At 33.1% G+C, this 20,614-nt stretch overlaps 1 protein-coding gene across 1 annotated transcript in view; it reads right to left on the bottom strand.

Moving 5' to 3' along the window:
• LOC108912195 (midkine-A-like) overlaps nt 1–20,614 on the bottom strand; it is a 95,384-nt gene that overhangs the window by 19,099 nt on the left and 55,671 nt on the right. The window contains exon 4 of the mRNA XM_018717375.1: nt 3,201–3,338. Coding sequence (XP_018572891.1) covers nt 3,201–3,338 — 138 coding nt within the window. The remainder of the gene's footprint in view (nt 1–3,200; nt 3,339–20,614) is intronic.

The following is a 20,614-nucleotide window of genomic DNA, read 5'->3' as shown; positions in this document are numbered from 1 at the left end:
ATAGGTACTTTCTCTAATATCGTACCTCGCCGACCATAATGGGACACCCTGTATATGTGTACAGGCCATTACACCCAAATAATGATGTTCAATATTCAAAAAATTGCGTTTGTAATATACCTTGCATATGCAATAAACATTAAATAACGAGTATTTGAGAAATCAAAAATTTGCTTTAACGTTTGGGAAAACGGATCGGTCAGTGGAAACCTCAAATTGGGTCCTAAATTACTAATTAGAGTTTGTAACTAAATAATTCCACACGCGAAAATTAATTCGCTATTAAAATTAACAGCGTTCAGAAATCCGAAATAATTGCGCATTCAGATTTTGCCTGGCAACGAACAATCCTAAAATTAAAATCGCTGGGAATTTTGCTCGACAAACGCGAGGGTGTTTTTTCTTCAGAAGTTTGTCGCGCAGGGCCTTTTAATTAACGTTCTTTTGAATTTTAAAAGCGACAATGGCAACCGATTGCGTAAAAACTGGAAAAATAAATTAATCAAGATTAATGATTACTTTTATGTTTCCAATTAAAAGAATTAAATTTGAGGTATGGACAGTGCTGGGAACGTGGCTCCAGGCCATTTTGTCGTTTACATTCGCGATTTCCAAGGAACCTAATTAAGCACCTGCGACATTCGCTTAATTAGGAAAATTAATGACGATTCGAGTTTAAATATTTAACAAAGTTTGGGAGAAGTTCTCATTTCGACTCATTTAATTTGCCGTCTGCTAATGGTGGTGATAGGAAACTTTCATTTTCGAAGTATAGGGGTATCTGCTTGGAACAATAAATGCTGTAAAACGGAAGTAAACGGCAGGGGACCCCCCCGAATAAGTCACACTTGGAAAATTTAACCCGGAATTCAGTTATTCCAGGAGTTTTAATTAAAACATATTTTACTTTCCTCTGCGAATGCGAGCAATTTCAACAGAACCCGATCAACAGCATTTTTCGCAGATTTCATTCAGTATTTCTGCGTCCTAATTCAAATGAATTCCAAAGATTTTGCTAAATTCTCATCCAAATTTGTACAAAGGATGTAACTAAGAAATTTGGATACACTTTGGTGCATTCTACGTTACTAATTAATAAAAAAGTTCTTAAATTTATGTTCTGAAGTTGAATTTGCCTGTCAAATTCATACTTTGCAACGACATCACCGATTATGAGATAATTACGCCGCAGTAAGCTCAAAATGCAGTAGCTGACCCTAGCGAAACCCTCGTTAGTTGGGACTGATCCAGCTTTATCAGAACACGTTGATCCGGGTCCGACCATGACAAATCCAAAAACGTATATGGCCTTCATGCGGTTGTAGCGTACCTATGCTCTCCATGCTAGAAACAGACTGCGGTTTTTGAAAGTCACTGAGTGCTGGTAAAGTGAATTTTAGAAATATCTAAGGTAGTTTGTGAAAAATAATGCCCTTTGTCCAGTCCATAATGTTAGCGTTACGGAAAGGTAAAATGATTCTGCTCAGCTATTTCCCAAAATGAATAATGCAGCATTCTTAGGAAACCTTCGGTGTTTACATAGTGTTTCTTTAAATTTGTTGTGTCCAAAAAATATCCAAAAATACATAATAAAAGTTGGTCTACACATTTTATCTGCCAAAACATCTAAACTGCCAGTTAATCTTAAAGTCAGTGCGACAGTGGTGGTGATGGTGACTTTCATGATGATTACGATGGTGATGATGATTACAGATTCATTTGAATTAGTTGTACATTCAACAAAAATGGTTCAATTTTAATAAGAATAACCTTTTTTTTAGTCCTTTGTTGGAATTATAAACTAAAATAAAAATAAAATTGCATTGGTATATTGAATAACATACCTTAATTTTCAACCGCTGCTATAAGCTGTTTCTCTAATTCATTTAAAAGTGACATGAAAGTGGCTAGTTCTTGGCTGTTAGTTAAAGCCTGTCTTGCAGTTGATTAAATAGTAAAACTTGATTAAAGTTGTAAATATTAGTCCAACATTACACTTGGAGATAAAAAAATGTTACTTGGATATTTATAAGTGGAAATGGCAAAAGCAATTGTATCATTGGGATTTCTGGGGAAAGTTGACGTCAAACAAAAAAGTATCTACTACAAAAGTTGTAGATCATGCAAAAATCAACAACCTTTGTAGGAGTCACTTTTTAAAATAACCACAAAATTTCCGAGAAAAATGCGAAAAACAAGTTCTCTTCTTATTTTTCGTTTTTTATTTCTCATTTCCGCAAAAATAATTTAATTTTGACGAAACTTGGTGAAAGTATACCTTTCTCTGTCTTAAATATACACAAATTTTCGGAGATATTCATTTTTCCGGTCTGAAACACTTTTTTTTAAAGAAAAATTCTACTTAGGAATATCATCGTACATAGTTCTGCTGGTGATCATTTTTTTCGTTTTGATATATACTTTTTGGTGAAATAAAATCTAAAAAAATAAAAAATGACTTGCAACAATGAATTTTTCAGTAATTGTAGATAATTTTTAAAAAATTGAAAAACTGATTAGGTACATCGTTCAATTGTACGGAAAAAAATATAAAAAAACTGTGTCTCATTGTTTGACATAAAACTTTATTTTTGTACAGTATTGCCATAAACATAAGTTGAATAGTGAATAAATAAAATAAATAATATTTTTTTTCCGTAGGATCAATTAGTGTACTTATTTCTTCTTAGTTTTGATGTCAAAACGAAAAAAAATGATTATCGGCAGAACTCTGTACGATAATTTTTCTTTAAAAAAAAAAGTGTATCAGACCGGAAATGAATGAAAAAATTTGTGGTTATTTAAGACACAGAAAGGTATACTTTCACCAAGTATCGTCAAAATTAAATTATTTTTGTGGAAATGAGAAATAAAAAACTAATAATAAATTTTTAGCATTTTTCTCGGAAATTATGAGGTTATCTTAAAAATTTATCGCTACAAAAGTTATAGATTTTTGCATGATCTACAACTTTTGTATATGATACTTTTTTGTTTGGCGTCAAATTTTGCCAGAAATCACAATTTTTCACATATTTTCAACCTCCCAAATCAATCCTCCGCCACCTCTGCTCACGCATTTATTTTTTTTAGGTTTATTATAAGCCCCTCTACCATTTCCACTTATAAAAGTCCAGGTACAATTTTTTTCCCTTCTAAATGAGTTATTTCGATCGGTCTAATATGTAGAAATAATTTACCTTTCTTGCACTTCTTCTGAATCGTTTTGGTAGACTCGCAGCTGGTTTGGTTGCCCTTCTTTAATGTCAACGTTCGAGATCTCTGGTTTGTCTTCGGATCGCACTCTGACCATGCGCCTTTGCTGTATCTGCATTCCTCTGTAAAATAATAAATAAAATAGAGAAACGTGAATTCAAGCTCTGTTATTATACAAAGCATCCAATCTTTAATCTTTTGTCGTTAGTAAAACAATATAATCGACATTACAAAGCTTATTCCAAAGAAAAAATAAGGGTTTTACTCATTTTCTCAAAGCTCTTTTCTTGCAAGAGAACCTTATAGTAAACCTTGCACTAGGCAACTGTAAACAGTTTTTCCTAGATCAAAGAAAATGGTAAAAGAAAAGCAAAGATTGACGGTCATTGTAATATATTAGAACCACTTCAAAGTCGATGCTAGAATTTAAAGGGGTAATGGTAGAAGGAGCCTTTATACTTTCAACAAATTTCCTTGCACGACGGGCTGTTCTAATAATTATTTTCCTTTCATCGACGTTTTTGATGTTTATACACACAAAGTTTTGCTGGCACCACCGAAATTATTTTGCACATTGGTCCGCTTCTCCCTGGAAACTTACACGATTTGAATTACCGAATTTTGTTTGCAATTAGGGACTCGGTTCCGAATTTACGTGGGTAATGAGGTTGGAGCTGGAAGATACTTTCTGCATGTAACACATGTAATTAGTTCACAAACTATATCCTAGCCTAGACCGTAATTTTGGCAACCAATAATTTTTTTTACCGAAATATTCGTGCTAATTTGATAACAGAGTATATTAATTACCAGTTTTCAACGTATGCAGAATATTTTGTGAGTTTCATAAACAATTCATTTCCCATGAGCTTTCATTGTATTTTATCAACGCCACTATTACAAAATGTGTTATTAAATTTAAATGAGTTCCATTAAACTAATAAATAACGGTAATGGATGAGGTAAATTTCCATAACAACATATTAAATCCGTAAATGCGTTCTACTTACGCATAATATCAAAATAATAGCTATTTGTGGTTAATCACTCATACGGTTAACGTCGAATTTACTGAAAATTGATTTTATTTTATTTATTTTGCGCCATTGACGATAATTTTTGTACATAGTATTTACTAATAAGTTGCCCATTGTAACTTTCAACGGATCTTTTAAGTCCTCTTCTCGGTCGAGATCATAAGCGTTACAATTCGTCTGAAGAAAGACTGGACTTCCTACTTATATTCATTGACTTTTTTAAACAAGTATGCAAACCAGACATATTTTAAGTTTAAATCAAACCAACCTACAATAATTTCGTCATAAGTAAAATGAAATTCACGATTTATTAATTTACTAATTAGTATTTTATAAATTTATCTATAAGGCGCTGTATAAATTCTCTAGAAGAGCTTCTTAAGCATTTTTTTTCTGGCGTGCTAATTTAGTCTGCAATATTCCAGTCTCGAAGCCTCTTTCCGATAATTTATATGATGACCCGACCCAAATGAACTCTCGGCAATTTATTTTTATGATTACCCTGATAAAAGAACATTCAACGCAGTTCCAGAGCCATTTATTAATATTTATTACACTTTTTGCATTCAACCGTCGTTAATTTAATGAAATTAGTACACTATGATCCGTTGGTGATTCAGAAAAGCTAATTTAGAAACCGCGATTCACGCCTGTTTTGTTTATTTTGAGTGACTCTGTTGTGAAGGTGATAATGACATCCAGTATTACGCGCTAAAAAAGCAATGGACGAATAAATATTAGATTATTACAATTTAGTAATTTTAATATTTTCACTATGTCTTATAATTGATTATTGTTTTTAGAATTATGTTCAATTAACTATTCAGTTTATAGTACGTATAAAACACGGCTAAAATAACACTCATTCGCTTTGTTAATGAAGTTGGGATGTGCTGCACTTTCATTTTGAAACCAATTGCAAAATTCAAGACGACTGGGGAAATTAGCTGTTTCGCTTCAACGTTATATAATTATTTTTTAAAGTATTGCAACTCAATAGCATAGGGTTTAAAATTATGTTGATAAAAATGCTTTACTTCTAATTTAAAACACGTATAACAAATTTCTACTTTAAAAAAGTATGAATTTTATATTTTTAGAAGAAAACAAAACGTTTTCTTGACAAATTACAATTTTTTTATTTGCATTTTTCGACAAACATAGACATGAACCCTGTCATGATTTTAAATACAGCTATATCGCTGACACACAACAATTTAAATATAACTGTTAATCCAGCCTGGCAAAATCAGAGTTAATTATTTAAAAATCCGTTCGGAATTGGTGATATTTTGATACAGTATTTTTTCAGGATCAACAATTTTTGCGTCAAATATTGTCTCTGTAAACTGCATGTTTGCACTGGGCTCGGAAACCATTAACTTTAATATTTACGTTTGCCGTAACGAACACATTTAAACGAGTCGTTACATCAAAAATTCTATTCCAAGCCCCATATACATTATTTGTGCGAGTTAAATAAAATTTATTGCATATTAATCTTAATTAAATTAGGTGCGTTTTAATTAAAAGGGCTCCCTCTGTTATTTTCGCGCTTACAAAAACAACTAATTTATAATTAACACATAGTAGCAGGCACCTTTCTATTACTAAAAACAATAATAATAAATACCTAACATTAAGTTTTTTCAAAAAAATTATAATGCATGGCACTGGCCTATCAAACAAATTTTTTTTGTCGAATTGAGAATGGAGAAGTACAATAATTTGTAGTTTGAGTAATTGAAAAAGAAAACAAATGTTTGTAAAACTTCGTAAGAATAATTTTTTTAATTTCAACTTACTTCTAAATAAATTCTAACATTATTATTTTTGCAGCTAGGATCATTAATATCTGCGTTATATACATTATTTTACAATACAACATTACACTAACGCTTAGAGCTAAATACATATTACAATTGAATGACAGGGCTGCCGCTTGGGATCTGATTTGAGGAAATTTTATAACGGCAGGGCCCTTTCGCCCTTACCAAATAATATCAGTGAAATTGAAGTTGAATCATATTAAAGGAAAACTCGCCTAGTTTGATATTTCAATACTCACGCCCTGCGAATTTTTCAATCATCTAAAATAACGTTTACTCCTTAGGGTTCTGTTGTAGTATTTATATTAAAGTGCAAAGCAAAATCGATAATCCAGTGAATAATAGGGAAAAGAACAATATAGAAATCGAGTTCGAATGGGAGATTGTGTTTTGCTTTGTATCAGAGCATTACAACGAATGTTAATGAAAAGTTTAATCTCCCAACTCAATCCGGGCTAAATTATAAAAAAATAGAGTTACAATACAACCATATAGGTACCTCTAATGTACAGAATTTATTCGTTTGGAGTAAATACTTAAATACCAAAATACTTATCTGGAGTAAAAACAATTAGGTGAAAACACCACTAAACCCCCAAAATGTTTCATAATTTCCCTCTAAACCGATTTCATAAATTACTGGTTTGCTTTTACATCACCTAATGCCCAGTAAAGTATGTTTAATGCCGAGTAATGCTGCCAGGCGTACCTCCTCCATAGACCACACCACCCTTCCTTCGGGCATTTTATGACGACCACGAAATTCCATTCAAATTCCACCAAGGACTATGTTTTCTTATTAAACTTCCCATTAATAATTGGCCCGAACTCAATACTTTGAATGAACGTTGGAGCGGGACTTGAGGCGTCGATTTGTGGTTCATAATTATGGTAATACCGGTGATATTAGATATGCACCCCAAGCAAAGGGTAAAATATACGTCTAGCGGTGAACACAGGTATTCCCACAGGGAGCATTGCAATCTCAGTGACAGATTACTAATTGGATGTGACTCTAACAGCAAAAACAAATAAGAGAACGTCTCATTTTCTAATAACTATAGCAGGAAATAAAAAATAATTAAATAAACTCCTACGGCAAAGGATCAATTACAAGTTTTTATAAAATTGCGTTCACTAATCAAAAAGCTTACGCTGAGAAAGGCAGGGAAATAAAAATGCAAGTCAATAAATTACACACTTTAATTCGTTTCGAGTAATTGTCTCTTTAAAAACCGATATTTTCAGTAATCATCTTGAGGAAAAAATTGTTATTTTTTGACAATATAATTACTAATACTATGCGTTTCAAAATGCTGTTACTTTTGATGTACCGTTTTATATACAAAATTTCATGTTACCAAACAAATACGGGCCATGAAAATTTATCAACTACCCGATTTTCACGAAATTAAATAAAATATACAATTTCATAAAGTCCGACTAAACCCGTTCGCTTTGTACGTAAGCCGTCATTCGTTCTTAATGGTCATTAAGCGTAAAATACAAACAAAGCATGTTGTACACATCAACAATCAAATTATTCGCATGATTACGAAACAATTTTGCCAGAGAACAGAGGAAATATTTCGCAAACAAAGCTTTGTTTATGCGTTATTTTTGCTTTACAAAGACCGGTACTCCGGTAAGGGTTGTTTGTTTTTTTGTTGATTTGACATTATCAAACATATCGGACTGTAGCATAGTGCCAAATAATGCTTTATATGGCCTTAGTAGAACGCAAATTGTGTATATATATTTGTTATCATCAAAAATGACGAGTACCTACGAAACAAATATATTTTGCTTATTTTTATTCATTTGTAAGAACCAGATAATAAGACTTGCAAGAATTGCAATAAAGCTTTCGGTAAAGATGTCATAACATTAAGGAATGTCAACAGAAAGATTATAAACAAAAAGGTAACTTTATTTTTTTATATAAATCCTGTTTAATCTAGCCCAATTTGGGATTCATAAATTTTCCCACTGATAAAAAACAACTACTAAAAACTAAATGAATTAGGGGGAGCACCTTAATCTGTTGGCATAAAATCAATAGCGAATTTATAACGAAACATCGCCCTCTTATCGATGCTGAAGGAGAAAGTGTATTCGATAAACAAAGAACAAAAGAAATACTTTCCCTAACTTTTTATGAGTTATATTCCCTCTTCGGCAGAAAATAAAAGGATGTTCCCCAAATAAATTGGGCCTTACAACTTCATCGACTTCCATTCTCGTGAAGTTTTTGAGGTACCTCAAATTTATGGTAAAAAATTTACCACAGCTTCTAAGTAAATATCACTGATAACAAAGAATAATATAAAATTGTAATTTAATTAAAAAAAACTGACTTACTGATGCGATAACCCCCCCAGTAAATTAGTCGTTGGTTAAAACTGACTGGAAGACACCATAAATAAATAAATAATGACATTGGCGCATTCGCCATTTTCTACAGTTTAGTTTCATAAAATACAGGGTGTTTAAATGAAGTAGCAAAAATGGTACCAGTGAATGTAGAGCCAAAAATAAGAGGATTGCAGTAAAAATACCTTATATGAAAGTTGCACCCCTGAGGCGATATACCCTCTTAAAGGAGGGGATTGAAATTCACATTTTAATTTTTTTCTTTAACATGGGGAATGCTAGAGACACGAAACTTGGTATGAGCATCCTACTAATAAAGAGACAACTTTTCAATATTTATTCGATCATTGGCGGATTTTATAAAGGAGTGAAACAGTCAAGCCCATTGCAATATTTTATTAGAATTTTTTTATATAAGGCAAATTATTTATTTAAAAATATTTTTTGAGAAGACTGGTTTATTGCGCAACTTTTTTACCTCTTGTAATTTTTCGATAAAACCGATAGTTTTCTAGTAAAAAAATTAGATGTCTCATGGTTCACTAAAGGGGTAATTGCGACTATATAACGAGCCTTCAAATAAAAACGTGGTCAAGTTGGTTCTGAAAATTTGGACGTAGGGCGTAGCGTATAGCAAATGAACTTAAACGTCATCTGTCAAAGCGCTGTATCGCCGCTTTCTTATTGAATCTGACAGCTGCTATACAGCTCGTTGAGAAATGAGGTTAAGTTGGTCGCTATAAGCTACTCCCTACGTCCAATGTGTCAGAGCCAACTTCGACCACGTTTTTATTTGAACGCTCGTTAGTTTCCTTTACTTGTATTAGAAAATTAGTGCGTCATATAATCATATACTTTTTAATATAATGTAAACTGTAGAATCAGAGGCTTTATCTGCATCCTTTGCAGGGGACTAAACAAACTTGAGAATTAGTTTAACATAATTATCCTCAGATAAGCCATGGCGTTTAATCTCGGTCTAAATAACTGCAAATAATCACTGTTTGTCGGCCGCAACCCTCGCCGCCGTGTTCAGTTGCTGATTAAGCAACTACAATTTATAAAAAATGATGATGGATATCCCGGCGATAAATAAAATTTCGCTTTAAAACTTAATGGATATATACGCCCGAAATAATTAATTATTCGCGGGGCACTTTATCTTTCTGCTCGTTCCTATAATAATTCGTCTTTATGCACCGTTTTAGATTGTAATCTATTTCCCGGGAACGTGAGAGCCTAACGGTAATAAATCTCCCGCGGATCGACTGCACTACAATCTGTGTTTGCAGATGTCTTAATAAAATTCGGCCAAAGTAATATATAACCCCCGCTTCACCGGAATTATCTTATCAAGAACGTATTTAGGCGAACATTAAGGTCGTGCTTGAGCTGGGTACAACTGGGTGCATTAAATGAACGCTTTTCCTCGACGGGCTTTTCACCTCACTTTTGAATTTTCAAACGCAGATATGAAAGAACACGTATGCGTTGCATTAAAGTGAAACATCTTGAAGCAGAAAACTATAAATCGTCGTGAATTTCTTGCCCATAAACAAAACGCGCTAAATTAAGTTTTACCAGTTAACATTAAACAGCAAAAGAATGAAATTTTTCTTCAGTTTTCTGCGCGTCAGGAAAATGAACCTTATTATCTAAACTGCTGCAATAAGCAAGTTTTAGGAGATAAGAATGCAATGGGGCGTAAGGAAAGCGGCAAGATTTTACATCACTTCTGAAACAGATAATTTTTAATTCATTTTTATAAATTACTGTTACCAGTAGAAATAATAAATACGCAATTCGACAAGATTAAATCAAAAAAGATGCTTTTACTTGAAAACTTTATCAACAAACAAATAATTTTATTTAGGAGCAAAACTGGGCTTCCTGACACTTTTCGTCACTCCGCAGCTTCGGGTCTGAAAAATTAACCCTATTAATTTAAAAAGTTACAGTGTACTTGCAGCGTGCAAAAATAGACGAAACAATTTCTGCGGGGCATAATTTAAACACCACCAACCGAGTATCCACCGTAACGTCGCTCGAAATTACTTCTGAAAGTTTTATGGAGACAAATACGCGCTGCATAACAGCGTTAATAACACACAAAAGTGCAACTTCAGAGCGGTTTCATGAAGGGGAAATTCAGCCGCAGCTTAAAGCCGAATTCGCACTGGAAGTATCGCAAAAGGTTCCCCAGGAGATGTATTTAGCACGGAAACCCTGAATTGCAATGTAAGAATTTCACCTCTTTATTACTGAAAACTAGTCGGAATAGAACCCGGTCCGTAAAATTATTCTATTCTATTCTGAAGGCGCTGCATTGTTGAGTAAAAATATTTCTGGGTTTATGTAGAATAATTATGCATGTTTTGAATGAATGTTCGTTTTCTTGAACTGTTCCATTCCGCACGACTAAGAAACTGGGAAAGATTGGAAAGCGGAAAACGGATATTACAACAACATTGTCTCGTACAAGTGATCGCAGAGGAAAAAGGAAATACTGCAAAGTTAGTGCTGCTATATTAATAGAAACATTATTTTAAAATTAAGTATAATTGCTTGTTATTACAAATACACCATGATGTGTTACAATTAACTCCGATCTATTTTTATTTGTAACAAATGATAGGAATTATTATAATCATTTTTTTTTCGGTAATTTTTCTTTTAACTCACTCAACATTAAATTTATATTTGGTAAGCTAGCCGACACCATTCTCTTCTATTGAGTATCTGTTAGATACTTTAGTTAAATCTACTTCTTTTTCTGATCTTGACACAGATTTTACCCTATTATACCCTCGATAATATTTGTCAATATGCCATTGGATTTCTCCTTGAATTTATTCGATTAAAAGTAAACAAAGATGGCGGCGACAAAAACAATGTAAAAACTCGCCCCCTGTTCCAGGGATCCGTTGTTTTATGAGACCACTGAAACCTTATATTCACTTATGTACAGCAGCCCTACCCAGGTATTTCAATTAAAGAAATGGTGTAATCAAATTTCCGCAGCAGATCGATAATAGATTCACATTACAAATTTGTGTCCATAGCAAATGCAAGGTGTGGCTTTGGGCTTTAGATACAAAATATGTGAAAAACTACAGATGTGGTCTGTTTGCGTAGAAAAACAAAGTATGTAGTAGTAACTCTTTCCTTAATTAATTAACTTGTTAGTAATACTTTGATCGATGTCTGAAAGCCTCAAACTAGTAATAAGCCTCGAGGATGGAAATTTTCACCTATGTTTCACATTGAATCGCCGCAGCGTATGCATAGCCAAAAACCACTCCAAACATACCAATTTAGTGTTGACGACGTCTATGAACGATGATGTTACCAAAGTGACAGCTCGAAATGTCGCGTATCGCTCAAAGTTTTACGTCTGTTTCAGATTTTCTGGAAAATAGCCTGAAATGCAAGAGAGTTTCGTGACCACAAAAGACGCCAGTGAATAATGCAAGGTATCTGAAATAGCTGAAATCAAGTGATTCCAACAAATTCAAAAATTCATCAGTAGGTGTGATCGAACGTCAGCTCTGATTAAGTTCAGTTCTTTAACCAGGGTAAAGTTCCTCTCTATTTTCGTAACATTTTTCTGTGGAATTTGCATTAGAGATGTCGCAATACTGCATAATAAAATAAATTGATTTTCTCCTCTCAACCTTTTCAAATATCTCTTTCAAGACTGACATAAAAATTAAATTTTATTCGAGTCCTTTATTTCTGATTGTATTTTTCCATTTAGGTGTAGATTTCAATCCTCACATCTTCCATTTTCAGGGGAAACGGCATAATTTTTTACGAGTTCTGTCATCCCCCATAAGAATGAATCGGAAATATGTAATGGGGCCGCCGAGCCCGTAACAACTTACCCAAATAGTGCGTGGATAGAAAGATTTCGACTTTTCTAAGCTTCTACGACCCCTTGTCGATATCGGCTCCCATAAAAAGTCGATTAGAATCATTAGGCTTTCAGTTACTGGATTCTTCGGTTATAAACAGAAATCTCACGGCATTACCAACCCTCCTTATTATGGAAAATTATTCATATAATTTTAACGATTCTGCAGAGGGCTTTTATGTTCCCGGGGTAATTGAATTGTTTTCAAATGGTGGAATAAAATGATTCGGGATCCGGCGAAAGTATGCGGAAAAGTAATTCTTTGTTATTAAGGGCTGATGATACATACTCCCGTATCAAGCCTAAGTCATGGATACTGAGAAAAATGAATATTTACAATCAATGAGCAAAGCAAAGAACCAATAAGTAATAAAATAATGAATAAATAAACACATCTTTATGTAATAATTATATTTTAATGCATTTATAGGTAATAGGCATTTTATTGGAACTACTGGTCTTAATATTAACAGTAGAATCTATTTGCATCATTAAAGCGATTAGTAACTGAACATCCTGAATATAATGTTGTATTTAGTTACAATAAATTTTTTATGAAGACGCTATAAAATTATTTTCTAATAAAAATATTAAGACAAAAACAGGATTTTGCCACTGACAATAAAAATATATCTAGCATGTTTTTTTTTAAAACTTACTAACACTCTAGTGTTCAGCTCTTTGATTTAGCTACAGGACCAAGAATTATGAGAGTTCTTCTATTAAAAAGGGCTCGTGACTTCCCGAACTGCAAGCCTTGTAACTGCACCTTTAAACCATATAATTTTTTCTACAAATTTCAGATGTATCGCTATAAAAAGGAATCTAATTTCTACTGGAACAACTACCCATTCGATTGAAATGATTTTAAGTGGAGTGAACTTAAAATTTAAATAAAGCCGACATCTATCCTCCCACTATAAAAAATCTGACAAAGCAGAAACTAAACGCTGGCGTATGAAGCCGGGGTAATTTGAATTTGCCATAAATTCCTCATGACCCGACGTTGAAATATACGGGTACACAGCAAGCAGAGGCAAATGTATGCAGAACAAGATTTTTCCAAAAACTTTCCAGATTTATACCCCTAATACAAAGCTGACGAGAAAGTCATCGACAAGGGCGTCAGGGCGCAGATGCCTGTTTTGTAGGGTATCAGCAATTTCGTGTGGCGCTTTGCGAGAGAGGGAATTTCGATGTACGCTGCCTTTCCACCTATTTGTTATAGAAACCCGCTGGTTAATAATTCATTTTCCGCCCACTATTTTCTACGGCCCGTACGCCAAAATGACGTGTCATTCTCTCACTCTAAATATATCACCCTGGAACAATTGCGCCGCTGAAAATACTTAACCCCTTTGTGTATTTGTTTCGCGAAATCCGCTGTAATGGAACAAAGTTGGGGTGGTTTGGATTGAAATATCTCCAACGGAAATGGGGCGGTACAACTCCGTTCTTTCTGGGGAAGTGTCTCACTCATTGTCATGGGATTTATGCGAGTATTACAGATATTGGTAAGGTCACAAAAAATGGATGCGTGCGTTTCGAACTTCGGACAAAAGGTGGTGATTTACAAAAATTAAATCTTGTGTTTTGTAAAACGTAAAATGTGAAATGCACAGGATGTAACAATGACAAACTTTCAGGACGTTCTTTCATGAAATCAGCAAAAAAAAAAAAAATTTCCCCAAACTGTCCTAAAGGGCTCTACAAATGCATCAAATATAGTACAGTCATCGAGGCTGAAAATCAGCTGTAACCTCCGAATTCTTTGACACTGCATGGATTTGCATAAGCCCGATTGACGCTTTTTGTTTTTTAGGGGTAGAAACCACCCCTAAGTGAAAAAAATTGAAAAAATTAAGTTTTAAGCTTTTTATTGATAAAAATCTTGTTCAAGCACAAAGATTAAATAATGTTTCATGTTCTCGAACATGTTTTATGATATATTTGATCTTTTCGACCCTTTATTTAACCCTTAAAATGCAAAGCTCCCATGCAAAAAATAATGATAAAAACTTTTTCCGTACATTATTCAAAAAGTATGCATTCTAAACCAGTCTAACTTCAGAATCGTATGAAAAACACTAAAACAAAACTAATTGTAAAGGATCTACGATTAATTTTAATTTGATGGAAATGGTACAGCGTTTACTGCTCATTTTTCCTTAAAAAATATGAGCAACCCATCTGTTTTTGACGATAATTTTGCTCTAATTAACTTTTATAAGTGCTCATTTTGAAGGTCTTTTTGAGTACTACAAAAAACAAACTCCTGGAGCGTTATACACGTAAAATTAATCCGTTTTCCGTTATTTGACGTTGAATACATCGATTCGAGTATTCCCCCCAAAACAAGTCCCCTTCCACTAACCATATTTCGCTTTGTATAGGACGTACAACACTTTTTAAAAAACGATTTTCTTTGCTTATTTATAAGCTGCATTTTTGTTCATTACACTTTTTTTAATAAAATGCGTAGTTTTTGAGTTATTCGCGAAAAATACTTTAAAAATGTGTTTTTTTTTCTCTCAAAATTCCAAGTTTTCAATCGTGAATAACTAAAAAAACTATTGATTTCTCGAAAAAATTCTTCAAATATTATTTGCTCAAAATTTGATTCTCTACCAATTTCCAGCGTTATTTTTGAAAAAAAATTCCGCCCCCGAGAAGGGGTGTCAACCCTCAACAGGGTGGAAGCATCAATCGGGGCTGTCACTAATGTTCATTGACCTTTTCTCTAACTATCTGCCAAATTTCAAGTCGATCGGTTCAGTTTCAAAGAATTCGGAGTTAAAAGCTTCAATAACTGTACTAATATTGAACGTTCAAAATCTGTTATCTATTTTAGATTTCAAACTTACTGCAAGATCTATGACAAAAGCTGCTTTCGTTTTGACAAAAAAAATAATGTGAAATAATCTCACTTAGACATATAATGTCAATTGAATTACAAATCTGTACACTTATTTAAATTCTATTATTGTTATCTATTATTTTTGTTTTTTTTTAAACTTGTGCTGCTGAAAAAGACTTTTATTGTGATTAAAACCTGACAATATTGCATAACTTTTAGACTCACATTTCCCTATATTGAACAGAATATACCATTACACCGACGTAATTTTTCATGCGAAAATAAACTTTGTCGCAAGTGAACAGCTTCGAGAGATATGACGAAGCGTCGTATTTTTAAATTAACTTCCCTAGAAAAATTTTGAGTTCCGAAAGAGTTGACAAAGGATTAAGAGAGGCTTTTATGCCCACCGGTACTGAACAAACTTCCAGCTCTAGTTCCAAAGTTTATTCAACTCTAACAATTTCGCATTTTATTACGAGATAAGGAAATCGCAACATTCGGAAAGCTGACGATATTAATAAAGGGATATTGAAATATGGAGGCATTCGCGTTAATACATGATTCATACGGGGTGTAACTTTACATGGGGGTATTTTTTTAAATTAAACAAATATCAAGTTTTTAATAAAAACTATTTGTTGCCATTTACCTCAAGCACTGTGTTTAGTTTCTGAATTTCAGTAGCACCTCTGATATTGGCCTAATGTAGATGAACTATACTAGAATCACTTTACATACTGCAACGAAATAAACAAATGAACCATTGAAAGATCAAAAGGACTAAGTACAATTTTTTATCAAAGTGAGTCCGATTCTGTTTGGACCAATAGTTTGCTGTGCAGCATGTGTTGATCGCTGTTTCCAAGATCGAAAATAAACTTGTGTGTCTCCTTATAAATGTGGCGCCCCTTCAAACGTATATCCCGTATAAAATAAAACCGCAAATAACAAGAGGGTCGCATTGGAAGAGACATCTACTATTCACTCGTATGACCTATTTAATAATGCAAATCTCTCGGTCAGCTCTACACCGGCCCGCCTGTGCATTATAAATGCAGTGAAATAACAACTTGGACGTGATAACAGTGGACTGCTTTCCTGACATCCACATGTACTGAATATTAATTCCAGGTTAGTGAAGGACTTTGAACTGCAGCCTGGGTAAATGTTGGAAAAGATTAACCAGGGGTTACAAGCGGTAATACAACATTTCCGAATCGATACCCTCGCAAACCAAACACGGCGGCTTGAAATATCAAAACACGCTGAGCCGTACGTCTTGCGGATTTGGGCCTATCAGGATTCGCTTTCCTTTGTTTAATCGATTATATGATTTGCAAGGACATGATGTATTGTATAAAGCTGTGTTTTATGGTATTTTACAGAGCTGTGCGGTTTTCTAACAAATCAACCTACACTATAAGCTGAATACGAATACACTCAATACACTCAATTCATTCACTCAATTTATGATGTTCGTATTCATTCAATACAAAATATTTAATCTTCAGTGATTTAGTGTAGCCAGTAATTGGTATTTAATTATTTTTTAACCAACTCTGCCTAAAATACATACAAATCATAGTATTAGTAGTTTGTGGAAAAACACTTCGAATATGGATGAACTGATTTAATCAGCATATATATTCCGCTTATGAGGCTAATTTACAAACCAAATGGGTGCCCTAAAATTATGGTAGATTGTGTCGCGGTCGAATGTATATAGCTAAATCAATAATTGAATTTTCGGTAACTATTTGATCCAACACAATTCTGAATGTAATTACTGAACCGATTGCGTTAATGCTCTAGGCAAAATCAACTAGATTGACAATAAAAACAACCAAAGGGAGAAAAGGAGCTTCCACCATTACATATCATTCAAAATTGATAAATACAGCCGACTTCAACTTACTCGAATCAGTTACGAGTACTTCGAGGACTATAAACATCAAGAGTTTCAAACAGTTGCTACTATTGTAACATACTATAATGTATTTATTGGTAAAACAATAAATCATTTATTTAAAGTTGAGTAACTTTATCAACGAAAAATAAAACGCTGTAACCGTAGGGCGCCAATATTTATAAACAATATTGTGTTGGATTTCAATAAAAACAAGTTCATCATTCCAAAACCTAAAAATTATTACGGTTTTCAACGTTCCTTTTTAAATAAACACAGCGCAATAAAACATTGTCCTTGCTTTTATTTTTTTATATATCAATATCCGCGGCAAGAAAGAAAACAAACAACATAAGCAGAGCTTTATCGTCTGTATTTATTTTTAATTCCGCGATAAGGAGAAATTGTGCGTCAGCCACTTTCCTCTCCTCTTTTATCTTTTATACCCACGGTCGTCTTGATAAACCGAAATTCTTTCTATTTTCTGCACGGGTGCCCTGCGAACCTGGCAGAGGGCAGATGTTTTGTCATCGAATCGAAAAATGGCTCCGGATAACTCATTGGAAAGCGTCTCTCGAGGAGATCTTCTCTGATCCATGATTTGATTAAGAATTTTGAGATTTAAGAAATGGAAGTTTACAAAATTTACAAGTTTTGCGCTAGCATTGAAGAAAGTGGTAATTTTGAAACAAATCATCTGCTCTAACACAAATGAATAGCATTTTCGTTGAGCTTCTATCAATACTGATGAACAGTTCTTCAAGTACCTGAAGTCGTCAGCAAAAAATTAACAAAAAAAAACAGCTTCAAATATGTTTACAAGGAACCAGTGAACGTATGGGAACCTTTTTTTAGATTTAATGTAACATGATAGTTTAGAAATTAAAATTAATTACCAAATACGTAAACAATTTATGTTTCCAGTAAAACCACCAGATATGCATGTATTGTTTTGCTATTCACCATCACAAAGCAATGCCAACAATCACAAAGTAGACCCATAACACCTCACCTCATCAAAATGAGACTAGAAACTACATGTGTAAATTTGGCAGACCACAAATAGAATGTCAATGTTTCCTGCTCCCATAATGAATTTAATACTAGTTGAGTTTTTCTGGTCACCCAATAATTATCTCCCGTTTTTTTTATTGTTTCCATTATCGTCCTATACCGTGTTCGTTTTTAATTGCTTCTGTATTCTGTGCGCGTCCCATTTTATAGTTTCGATCTGAGCGCAAGAGTAGTGCAATTCGTTTTAAACTGAAACGGGAATGATGGAATTTATTGCAATCCTCGTACAAAAGAAGTAGTAATATCTGTATTTTTGCTACTTTAAAGTTACTGGTATTGCAGTCATATATTGATAGCAAATGTATGCCAAAGAAGTAACTCGTTAGGTGGAAAAATTGCTTACTTCATATATTTTAATTATATTTTGGTTTAACTCATACAGGCTTTCTAAATTCATACCCTGATTTTAGGAGTATATTTTTTGGATGAGTTTAAAGGGTAGCATTGGATTGTAAAGTACACAGGCGCAAAAGTTTTCGTAAAAAAATCAGGTTTGTAAGTCAAATTGTAGTTATGTAAATTATAACTAAGCTTCGTTCGTCTACATCAGACATATTTGCGAACATAAAGGTAATATTTTTTTCATTTTATTATAGTCTAAAGGCTTGTGGATGTGTACAATACACCAACCACATAATATAATCCCCTATAAGTATGCACAATTACCATTGGTGCGATGAATGTGTAAAAATACAATGGAGCTTACATACGACAGGTATTGTACTGCATCAGATATTTTGCTCGTTATCTAAGGCTGAGCGCAGCAACCAAATATCAAAGGAGCCATGTGAAACGGGAATTGGATTACTAATAGGGAGAATCTGCAGATATAACGTTAGTCTATTTTATTTTTATCGGAACCGCCCAGGTCTAACTATATCGTCAGTCATTTTATTCTCTTATATTTTATGTTCATAACAAGTTTCAGATGCTTCATCTTTCACTAAGACGGTGAATATCGATTTTGAGTTAGTTTTGAATAAAGTAGCATGGATTTAGTAAGCCAATTATTACAATTTTTTTCATATTCATTTAGCAGATTTAAAGAGAAGTTGAATTTATTTGAATTAATTTAATAACATTAAAATAAAGTAAATATACAGTGAATTAATTATGAAATATATTATTTACATGTTTACTAATGATACATGTCATTTAATTATTTAATGATATATAATTGATACAGCTAATACTACACATGTTATCTCTGTTACTTAGATATATAAATAAATTTGATTCAATAAACAACTTCTAAAATTGTTCATGAAATATTAATAAATATCACGGAGTTTATCAATGATATGGCTCATTACATATAGGAACAGTTCATTGCAGCAATTCCACATTTTTTGCTCCGTTTTATAATCAATTAATTAAACATATTAATAAACATTATTGCTGAGCTGTTTATATTATTGTTCCAATTAATATATATTCAATTTTTGTAATACCCCATTACTATATTAATACAATACACAACAACTATAAATAAAACAGGTTATCAGAATATAACTGTAAAAACACGCACTTGCTGATCTGTGCTCATCATTCCTATTAGAGAAGTATGTGCTGTAATCTCATAGTTGTTAGAAAATTTTAACCTAGGGTGAGACTATAACGAGACGCTGCTGCTCAATATCCAGGCTTTCAATGTGGCCAAATAGACCAGGGAGTATCTGTCGAAATGTCCCACTTTTTGGATGTAAGAAGGGACAAGTTAATTTTTGCAGAAATACCTTCAGTACATCTCACATAAGAAATCCCTAGATTTAGGCGAGGTTCGAAACATTTTCAAAATTGGAAACATGTTTAAAAAATTTAAAAAATACTTATTTTATCTCAGTTTTTTACTTATATCTTGGAACCTATGCATTTTGGAAGAATATTGAAGAGGAAAAACAGTTTTAGAATTAAATTTTGCACAATATACTATAAGTTAAAAATTGTAAAATTTATTACCGATGTTGCAAAATAGCAATAATTGATGAAAAAAAGGAAAAATAATCAAGTTTTTTGGATAATTTTTTTAAAATATTTTAATTGCTCCGAGGGCGTTCTAATTTTGGTAACAAAAAACTTTAGAGTGTTATAAAACAACACCCCAAATTTCATTAAAATCGGTACTATGGTTTTCGCAAAATATTTTTTTTTTAAATTTTTAAAGTATTCGGAAGGACGGTTCTTTAAAAAAAAATAAATTCCGTTTATTGGTTCTCGAGATATAATCGGTCAAAGTTTATCGGCATTTGACATCGGCAAGTGACTCAAAACACGAAAAGTGGGGGAGGGGGTTTTCTCTCCGAGACTGAATTCGGAGGTTCAAAATGGGAAGATACGAAAAAAAATGTATTATCTTGGCCTCTAATGGACCAATTTCGATCTTTTTGCTGTCTAATTTGCATGTAT

Source organism: Anoplophora glabripennis, unplaced genomic scaffold, assembly GCF_000390285.2.
Source record: "Anoplophora glabripennis isolate ALB-LARVAE unplaced genomic scaffold, Agla_2.0 scaffold215, whole genome shotgun sequence".
Taxonomy (NCBI): Eukaryota; Metazoa; Arthropoda; class Insecta; order Coleoptera; family Cerambycidae; genus Anoplophora; species Anoplophora glabripennis.
This window is presented reverse-complemented; position numbering and strand designations above follow the sequence as displayed.